The sequence below is a fragment of the Podarcis tiliguerta genome (assembly GCF_965153285.1).
Source record: "Podarcis tiliguerta genome assembly, chromosome: 3".
Lineage (NCBI taxonomy): Eukaryota > Metazoa > Chordata > Lepidosauria > Squamata > Lacertidae > Podarcis > Podarcis tiliguerta.
The window spans coordinates 114,362,415-114,373,177 of record NC_139536.1 but is presented as its reverse complement, the minus strand read 5'-3'; the positions used below and the strand labels follow the sequence as shown (position 1 = coordinate 114,373,177).

The window sequence follows — 10,763 nt, the reverse complement described above, 5'->3', positions numbered from 1 at the left end:
CTGAAACTATTTCAAAAATATCTCACTAGTTCAATAATTACACAAGAGGATTTCTTAACAGTTGTTTGGGTTCCTTCCAACTCTCCAGTTCTGTGATTCTATAATGTTGTTCTAAAACTGAACATTGGACCTCCCGAGAATTCAAAACAGGTTGAACCGGCTGAACGATGTTTTCATTTCCGGAAGAAAACACCCCTGCTCAAGTAAGTATAAAAGGAAAGCTAAAAAATCAAGCTTAGATTGCAATAAAGTCGGAGGGGGGGGGAGTGGAAGGCAATTCATTGAATGAAATGATTCACTAGAGACAGTTCCTAGTATTTGCTGCTCATTTCAGACGGCAGACATTGTCCTTGATCAAACTATGTTGTGACTTTCACAGTAATCGCTTCAGATATTTGCTCACTGAAAAGAAATGGATTGGACTGAACAGATTCCAACATTGTTCCTGCTCATCCTTACGATTATATTCATTTGGAAATGGGGCAGTTTCTGGAATAGGAGCTCCAAAAATTTCCCACCAGGTCCGACACCTTTACCACTTGTTGGGAATCTCCACATGATGGATCTGAAGAGACCTTACAGAACAATGTTAAAGGTAACGTTTTCTGTTCTTTCTGCAGCAAGGCAAAGTTTCTGTGGATCTTTCTAGGCCAGGTAGATGTCAGTGTTCCATCTCATAAATGCAAAAATGATAAAACTATGTCAAGTATGGCTTATTCCTTTTTTTCTTCCTTTTTGTGTGTGACTGCTGTTATGGTTTAGGCTGATAGCTGATCTGTGCAGTGGAGGAACTGGGTGACTGGAGGAGGGGAATAGGAATGTCACAACCAGCCTGGGATATGGGTGATGCTGTGGTCTAAACCACAGAGCCTAGGGCTTGCCGATTAGAAGATCAGCAGTTCATATCCCCGCAACAGTGTGAGCTCCCATTGCTCAGTCCCTGCTCCTGCCAACCTAGCAGTTCGAAAGCACATTAAAGTGCAAGTAGATAAATAGGTACCGTTCCGCCAGGACAGTAAATGGCGTTTCCATGAGCTGCTCTGGTTCACCAGAAGCGGCTTAGTCATGCTGGCCATATGACCCGGAAAACTGTCTGCAGACAAACGCCAGCTCCCTCGGCCTGAAAGCAAGATGAGCACCGCAACCCCAGAGTCGTCCATAACTAGACTTAACAATCAGGGTCCCTTTACCTTTACCTTAACCAGCCTTATCCGCAAAATTTAGCTGCAAAATTATCAAACTTTTCAGTGTGAAGCCAGCACTTCTAAATACATCATTTTAGAATCCACTCAAATTTTCACAATTATCTTATGTGAAACAAAACAAAGCAATTATATTGCTGAATATGGGCTTTTAAGTGCGCCCATGTCTGAAATCATGTTCTTATTGAGAACGTTCATCTCTTCGCAACACCCACAGTTCCCAGGATTCTTTAGGCAGGTGTAAAAAAATTCATTAGATTAAATCTAGATTAAGTCTCCAGGGTAATTTTAGCTAAAGGCAATATTGGAAAGCACTGGTGCTCCTTGGGTGAAACTGAGGAGCCAGAACTGATAGCTCAGTTGATCAAGCAGGGGACTCTTAATCACAGCGTCGTGGGTTCGATCCCACGTTGGGCAAAAAGATTCTTACATTTCAGGGGGTTGGACTAGATGATTCTTGTGGTCCCTTCCAGTTCTACAATTCTATGATTCTAACTTTCAATTTGTTAAGGAAGGAAAATTCACATCAGTTTTCAACTTTATTTGCTCACAATTATCTCCAAATATGACTGTTGTCTTTGTCCATGGAGTTTTCCTGGCAGGGATACTGGGGTGGCTTGCCGGGTTCCTGCTCCAGGTGGATCACGTTTGGTCAAAACTCTCCACTATGACCTGTCCATCATGGGTGGCCATGCACGGCACAGCTCACAGCTCAAGCCCCTTTGCCACTGAAGTTGAGGCTCCAATACTTTGGCCACCTCATGAGAAGAGAAGACTCCCTGGAAAAGACCCTGATGTTAGGAAAGATGGAGGGCACAAGGAGAAGGGGACGACAGAAGACGAGATGGTTGGACCGTGTTCTTGAAGCTACCAGCATGAGTTTGACCAAACTGCGGGAGGCAGTGGAAGACAGGAGTGCCCGGCGTGCTCTGGTCCATGGGGTCACGAAGAGTCGGACATGACTAAACGACTAAACAACAACAACATCTCCAAATAAAATAGAAGAGCTGCAGAATTTGCCGTCTTACTGCACTTTCTTCTTAATAATTCGAAGTTACTCCTCTTGCTAAAGGCACCCACGTGATAGACAATGCTTAGACATTTTAAGTTGATGAATTATACCATGCAATCATGTAAATTAAATCAGTTTTTATTTCAGATCTGTGACAGTATGTATGTAAGTATGTTTAGGGGGATTTATTTGATGTTTCTCTCTTTTGGTCATTGAACTCCAGTTGTCAAAAGAACATGGCCCCATCTTCCGCATCCAAATGGGATTCCAGAAAATGGTGGTGCTGACAGGGTATGAGACAGTCAAGGAGGCTCTGGTGAATCAGGCGGACGCATTTGCAGAGAGACCCCTCATCCCAATTTTTGAGGAGTTTACAAGGGGCTTCGGTGAGGCCTTTCCTTCTGTATAATAGCTTGTGCTGTTTGTGAAATTTAGTTATCATAGCAATATAGAATCTGTGCCAAAAGGTTCATAGAACGGATTCTTAGTTGAAATTATAGCTTGGAGGACAGCCTGCCAATCGACCAGTGTAGCTGCAGCCATTGGATGGATAATGTCAGATGTCTTTGTCACTGCCAGCAAAAGAGTAGTGTTGAGGGAAGAGGAGAATCTGGTCATAAGATAATGTACCGTTACAACTGAAGGGCCGTAAACTGGAGAACCCCCTCTCCAATCGTGTTCTGAGGGTACAACCCATAGGGATATTGCTGAAGTTCTGCAGCGTGTGTGTCTTATCAGAGACCAGATGAGGGACCAGCTGAGAGGCATCCTCAGTTCCACAGAAGAAGGGTGAGATAAGCCCAAACATATTATTGTAGCCATGATAACTTGAAACTTGATCTCTCCTCTTCAGGTGTTCTTTTTTCACATGGTGAAACCTGGAAAGTGATGCGGCGGTTTGCACTAAGCACATTACGGGACTATGGCATGGGGAAAAGGTCCATAGAGGACAGAATTGTGGAAGAATGCAGTGTCCTGATTAAGACATTTGAATCTTACCAAGGTGGGTTAGTGTTTCCCTCTACTGCTCCAGGGCAAAACAACACTCCATTAGATGCCCAGAATATTGTGTTACATACATATTGCTAACTCTCAGAACTATAGTAACCAGGGTGCCCTGTGAAGAAATAACCAATCTGCAGTGTTCAGGTCAGTGTGAGGTACTGCTGGCCTCTGTCCCTCTTTACTGTCCTCCCTCCGCGGATCCCCTCTCGCATCTCTGCCTCCCAAAGGCTTGCACAGCTGTTTGTTGCAGCAGCCCTGGCTTCAAGCTCCCAAGGAGAGGGGAGAGGAGAAGAGGTTGAGGGAACACTTCATGAGGGAGGGTGTTTGAAAAAGGGCGAGAGGCCACTGGCTTTGCAGGCAAGGGGTGACATAACTGGCTCCTGAGGCTTGGAGTGCATTTGCCCCCCAGGAAAACCACAGAAAGAATGTAGCTGGTCAAGGGAGTCATGGACTCATAAAGGATGAAGACCTCTGCTTAGGTATATTCTGCCCATGACTCTTTTTAGCGTTTCTTAACTCAGATATCTTCAAGTACACCAGAACGTAGGATCAGTTTCTAAGATAAATGTGCTCTATACATCAGTAGGCTGACACTGGGAAGCTAAGCCAGAGAAGAGCAATTCTACTTGGTATTTTATCTGAGCATTGTTTAATATTTATGTATAGGACAACCATTTGAAACCACCACAATTATGAATGCCGCTGTTGCCAATATCATAGTGTCCATCCTACTAAACAAGCGATTTGAATACGAAGACTCCACATTTAGAAAACTTATGAAGTTGGTCAACGAAAATATCCGGCTTTTTGGAAGCCCCTCTGTCATGGTAATCTAAGCTTTCTCAAATGGAAAAGAAATAGTTGGTTGTATTCACAGAATACTCAATGTGTGTGCAATTCCATATTGTTCAGGCTTCACTGCAAAACACATCTTGAGAAATATGAGTTGCGTAAGATCGCAGGACAGCATTTCCTTCCAAAGGTCCTCACTCAGCTGTCTTTGTGCAGCTTTTAGGAGGGGAGAGGTATTGCATATTTGCAAAGGAAAGTATTAGTAGAAAGGAATTGCAATCTTCAGGTATTAAGGAAAGCAGAGAAATTAATACTCACCTTTCAAAGTAAGGGTATGTTGGCCAAATAATATAAATAATTATTCAGTTTAGATCAATCATCCTTCAGTTTTGAGCAGAAGTGACAAAGAGACATTAATTCTCCAGTTACTAAAGATGAATGGAAGTGGTTCCTGACATGAGGCAAGGCGAAGCAATTTGCCTCAGGTGGCAGATCCAACCGCTTCCCTGTCCCTGCTGTTGCCCCACTGCCAGCCATATCTCAGTTTTGCCCATGCCACCATGGCTGCTGTTACAGTGCCCTGTATTGTGGCAGCACTGTGAGTGACACCATGGGTCTGCTGCCCCTGGGCACTTCTGGTTGACCTCTGTCTAGGGGCTTGTCCACATCTCAGCAAACTGCTAATACACAAGTACAAGGGGGCTCCATAACTACAACAGCACATAAGAAAATGGCCTCCAGCCTTGGCCTCTAAGGGATATTTACTCAGCGTTGCTCCAAGTCAAGTACATTTTTGTTCTGTGTCATTGTTTATTCCTCGGTGGAAGATGAGCAAACATATTTGGAGTACCACTTGAGAATTAAGCACTGAGCTTTACTCTTATTTTATCCTTACAGCTGTATAATATATTTCCTGCTCTTGGCTCGCTTTTGGGAGCCCGTAAGACTATCCTTCAGAACAGAGATGAGATGCATGCCTTCATAAATGCCACCTTCATACAACACCTCAGAGATCTGGATAAAAATGACCAAAGGAGCTTGATTGATTCATTTCTTCTGAGACAGCAAGAGGTAATGGGCCAATTATTTTTTTTATACTTTCAATTGTTGAAATTTTCACATTTTAAAAATACATTTCCATGTGAGCTGGTGTCTAATATACAGTGGTACCTCGGGTTAAGTACTTAATTCGTTCCGGAGGTCCGTTCTTAACCTGAAACTGTTCTTAACCTGAAGCACCACCTTAGCTAATGGGGCCTCCTGCTGCTGCTGCGCCGCCACTGCACGATTTCTGTTCTCATCCTGAAGCAAAGTTCTTAACCTGAAGCACTATTTCTGGGTTAGCGGAGTCTGTAACCTGAAGCATATGTAACCTGAAGTGTATGTAACCCGAGGTACCACTGTACTCTGCACATTTTATTTTATTTTTGCTCTATAAAGCTTTGGCTAATATCTGGAGTCTGTGACCTGATTGCTTGCAGGGCTGTTTTCCAGTGGGACTCCCACTCCTCCCAAGAGAAAAAGAAAAAAATCAACCTTTGAGATACGGTAGCTCAGTTGGTAGGAACACGATGCTGCGTACGCCAAGGTTGCAGATTCGATCCCTGTAAGGGACAGCTGCAGTCCTACACTGCGCATGTTTGGAACAGATGATCCTCAGGGTCCTTCCAACTCTATGATTCCATGTTTCCATGACTAGTCCAACACGTCATGCTCCCCCCCCCCCGTATTTCTTTTGCACCATGCTCCTTTCTTCAGCCTGTGACATGCTTTCTTTCTTTCTTTCTTTCAAAATATTTTTATTAATTTTAATGTACAAAATTTTTTTAAGACATGCCACACAAATTCTTACATACATATTCTTATTTGGACTTCCTTCAACACCTCTGATAATCCTCCATCCTAATCACTTCTCCTGCAATTCTTGACTTAATATTTCCTTTGCCTTTCTTAACAAATCATCTCCCCCTTTCCATTTTTACAATATTTCTTAAATTACTCCTCACAGAACTTCTTGTAAACCTAAAAACGTAATGTGATCATCACAAATATTTTTCAAATACTCCATAAATTTAGTCCAGTCTTCGGTGAACCTCTGGTCCCGCTGGTTTCAGATCCTTCCTGTTAGCTTGTCTAATTCTGCGTAGTCCATTAGTTTCATCCTCCATTCTTCTAACGTTGGTAGTTCTTCTTGTTTCCATTTTTGGGCCAGTAATATTCTTGCTGCTGTTACCACATATAAAAAAAGCTTACAGTCTTTTCTATTTATATCATTTCCAAAGTATATTTCATCATTTTTTCAACTCGTTATATATCATCTCCCAAAAGCATTTCACTTTTTTACATTCCCACCACATATGGTAAAATGATCCTTCTTTTTCTTTACATTTCCAACATTTATTACTCACTTTATACATTTTTGCTAACTTAACTGGTGTGATATACCATCTATACACCATCTTCATCACATTTTCTTTTAATGCATTACATGTGGTAAATCTCAAACCCTCTTTCCACAGTTTTATCCAATCACTTAACTGTATGTTATATCCAAGATCTTTTGCCCAATGAATCATAACTGATTTTACCTCCTCATCTTTCAAGTGCCATTCAAGCAGTAATTTATACATTTTAGACAAAATTTTAAAAGCATTATTCAATATTTCTTGTTGAAACTTCGATTCTTTTCCAGAGAAACCTTTTTCTTTAACATCCTGTTTAAATATTTCATTCACCTGGTAATAATGTAACCAATCGTTAACATACTGTTTCACCTCCTCGTATGGTTTCAATTTCCATTTTCCTCCTTCTCTAATTATTAGTTTCCCATATGTTATCCACTTCTCACTCATATTGACCTTTTTTACACACATCACTACTAATGGTGACAACCAGTGTGGTATTTTTGGTTCCAGAAGGCTTTTATACCTGCCCCAAATTTCTATAAGAGATCTTCGAAATATGTGGTTTCCAAATCCTTTATGGACTTTTTTCTTATCATACCATAAATATGCATGCTATCCAAATCTATTATCATAACCTTCTAAGTCCAGCAATTCTGTATTTTCTAATTTCATCCATTCCTTCAACCAACAGAGGCACGATGCTTCATAATATAATTTCAAGTCCGGCAGAGCGAAGCCTCCTCTTTCCTGAGCATCTGTTAGTAACTTAAATTGTATTCTCGGCTTTTTGCCCTGCCAGATATGTCTTGAAATTATCTTCTGCAACTCTTTAAATATTGCTGCCCCTTTTATTATTGGAATTGTCTGAAACAAGAACAACATCTTTGGTAGCACATTCATCTTTATCGCTGAAATCCTTCCCCAAAATGATAATTTCAACCTTCCCCATACCTCTAGATCTCTTTTGACACTATTCCACATTGGTGTATAATTATTTTGATACAGATCAATATTTTTGGGAGTTAACCAAATTCCTAAATATTTAATTTTCTTTACCACTTCTATACCTATCTGTTGCTGCAACGTTTCAACCAATTCCTGTTCCATATTTTTAGCAATCATCTTAGTTTTCCTTTTGTTTAATTTAAAACCTGCCACTTGACCGAACTGTTCTATCTCCTCTGTTACTTCCTTAATAGTTATTGATGGATCTTCAATTGTTAATACCAAGTCATCAGCAAAGGCTTTTACCTTATATTCATTTCGACCGACTGTAACACCCTTTATTAACTCATTTCTCCTTATAGATCTTAAAAGAACTTCCAGTACCAATATGAATAATAATGGTGAAAGAGGACACCCTTGTCTTGTACGTTTAGTAATTGCAGTGTTTTCTGTTATTATGTTATTTACAATTAGTTTTGCATTTTGCTCAGTATATACAACTTTTAATCCGTTTAGGAAGAATTGACCCATGTCCATAGATTCCAATTTTTTAACATAAATTCCCAAGATATATTATCAAAAGCCTTTTCCGCATCCACAAAAATTAACATTGCTTGTTTTTCATTCCTGGCTGTCAGATATTCAATTATATTGACTATATTTCTTATGTTATCTTTCATCTGTCTGCCAGGAAGAAAACCTGCCTGATCTTTATGTATAATTTCTTTCAATATTTTTTTCATCCTGTTCGCTAGTATACTTGCAAATAATTTATAATTGTTATTCAACAACGAAATTGGCCGATAATTCTTTACTTGCATTAAATCACAGTCCTGCTTCGGAATAAATGTAGTATATGCTTCTTTCCATGTTTCTGGTAATTCTCCCTTCTTTAATATATTATTAATATCTTCTTTCATTGGTACAAGTAGGGTGTGTTTCATTTCTTTATAATATTTTGCAGTAAATCCATCCAGTCCCAGTGTCTTCCCACTTTTCAATTCTTTTATAGCTTCTTTGATTTCCTCTACATCAATTGGGTCATTCAGCCTGTCTTTTATCAGTCGGGATATTCTGCACTTCCTTTTTCCTCAGGAATTCTTCTATTTTTTTAATGTCACTTTTCTCAGTTCTTTTATATAAATGTCTGTAAAAGTCCACGAATCCTTTCCTAATTTCTTTCGGATTATCTATTTCTTTTCCATCTACAATAATTTTATTAATTGCATTCTGTTCCTTTCTTTTCTTAATTTGCCATGCCAGCCATTTTCCAGACTTATTTGCAAATTCAAAATTTTTCTGTCTCATTCTTTTGATATTCCATTCTACTTCTTTATTTATTATCATTGCAAATTGAGTTTGTAATATTTTAATATTTTGCTTTATTTTCAAATCATTTGGTCTTTTAATTAAATTCTTCTCATTTTCCATTATTTGTTTTAAAATTTCTTTTCTCCCTTTTTCTCTAAATTTGTTTTTGATTGTATTCTGCTGAATAAAAAAACCTCGCATCACAGCTTTGCTGGCATCCCATACTATACTAGTTTTCTTACCCTTATTACAATTATTCACAAAGTAGTCTGTTAAGTTCTTAGGTGCCTTTTCTATTATTTTCTGATCATCTAAAAGACTCTCATTTATTCTCCATCGAAAGGATTTTTCTTCTATTCCTTTAATAACACACTTTATTACATTGTGATCCAAAAGTACCTTTGGTTGTATTTCAATTTTTAAAATTCATGGTGTTAATTCACTAGAAATCCAAGCCTGATCGATTCTTGACATTGACTGATTTGCTTCTGAGTGGTAAGTAAATTGCTTTTCTAATGGGTGTCTTAATCTCCAAATATCTATCAAATTACAGTTCTCAATCATAGAAAAGAAAGTCTTGGGTAATCTCCCTTCCTTAACTTTCCCACTTGCTCTCAATCTATCCATTTCCATTGACACCACTCCATTCATATCTCCCATTATTACGATTTTCTGATCCATAAATTCAAATAACATTTCCTCCAAATCTTTGTAGAAATCAGTTTTATTTCTATTAGGTGCATAGACCCCGACTATTATAAATGTTTCGCTTTGCCATTTGACTTGAACTGTAATAACCCTACCTTCCTCATCTTTGAAAATCTGCTGAGCTTCTAATTTATTTTTTATATACAACACCACCCCTCTCTTCTTGCTTCTGTATGATGAAATAAATTCATTTCCTAGTTTTTTATTAATTAATACTTTTTTGTGTCATCTCACCACATGAGTCTCTTGCAAACAAATGATGTCCAAATTCTTCTTCTAATAATAATAGTCAATTTTATTGCATTTTTTCTTATCGTTCATCCCACTAATAGTTGTTGTTGTTGTTTAGTCGTTTAGTCGTTTAGTCGTGTCTGACTCTTCGTGACCCCATGGACCAGAGCACGCTAGGCACTTCTGTCTTCCACTGCCTCCCGCAGTTTGGTCAAACTCATGCTGGTAGCTTCGAGAACACTATCCAATCATCTCGTCCTCTGTCGTCCCCTTCTCCTTCTGCCCTCCATCTTTCCCAAAATCAGGGTCTTTTCTAGGGAGTCTTCTCTTCTCATGAGGTGGCCAAAGTATTGGAGCCTCACCTTCACAATCTGTCCTTCCAGTGGGCACTCAGGGCTAATTTCCTTAAGAATGGATGCGTTTGATCTTCTTGCAGTCCATGGGACTCTCAAGAGTCTCCTCCAGCACCATAATTCAAAAGCATCAATTCTTTGGTGATCAGCCTTCTTTATGGTCCAGCCATTAAAATTCCAAGTCCATAATTTCAACGCCATCTTGTGTTCTTTTTATAAACCAAATAAATTAAAGTCTTAAGCCTGTTCTTCTTATTCTTCCTTTTCCTCTTCCTCTTCTTCTTCTTCTTCTTCTTCTTCTTCTTCTTCTTCCTCTTCTTCTTCTTCTCCCCTCTTTCCGGTCCCACCTGGCCCCCTCCCCTGCTCCCGCTCAAGCTTCGACTGCTTCCTCTCCCCTTCCCAGTTCCTTGTATTTTCTCAGAAACCTCTGTGTTTCATCTGGATTTGTGAGTTTAAATTTCTTCCCTTTGTGAAAAAAGGAAATCCCTTCTGGGAATTCCCGTTTAAATTCAATTTGATTTCTCCTCAAAGTCTGTGTCAGTGGTTTGTAAGGGTCCCGTTTTTTCAATAATGAAAGTAGAATGTCCTTAAAGATGATTATAAAATTCCCATCAATACTCAATCTTTTTTCTCTATTTTTCTGTAATATAAAATTCTTCATTTCTCTGTCTTTAAAAATAATTAAACAGTCACCTGGAAATTTCTTTGCTTTAACAGATCTTGTCTTAATTCGAAATGCATTTTGAATGGTTTTCCTAACATCTTCTACTTCCATGCCTAACCACTGAGCAATTTCTGA

The 10,763-nt window shown here is 39.2% G+C and overlaps 1 protein-coding gene across 1 annotated transcript in view; it reads left to right on the top strand.

Moving 5' to 3' along the window:
* The first annotated feature begins 270 nt into the window (after positions 1 to 270).
* The window catches only part of LOC310673755 (uncharacterized protein), a 32,332-nt gene continuing 21,839 nt past the window's right edge, over positions 271 to 10,763 (top strand). Inside the window, exons 1-5 of the mRNA XM_083432343.1 lie at positions 271 to 595; positions 2,438 to 2,600; positions 3,068 to 3,217; positions 3,886 to 4,046; positions 4,909 to 5,082. Of these exons, the coding sequence (XP_083288469.1) occupies positions 413 to 595; positions 2,438 to 2,600; positions 3,068 to 3,217; positions 3,886 to 4,046; positions 4,909 to 5,082 (831 nt within the window). The 5' untranslated portion in view covers positions 271 to 412. The remainder of the gene's footprint in view (positions 596 to 2,437; positions 2,601 to 3,067; positions 3,218 to 3,885; positions 4,047 to 4,908; positions 5,083 to 10,763) is intronic.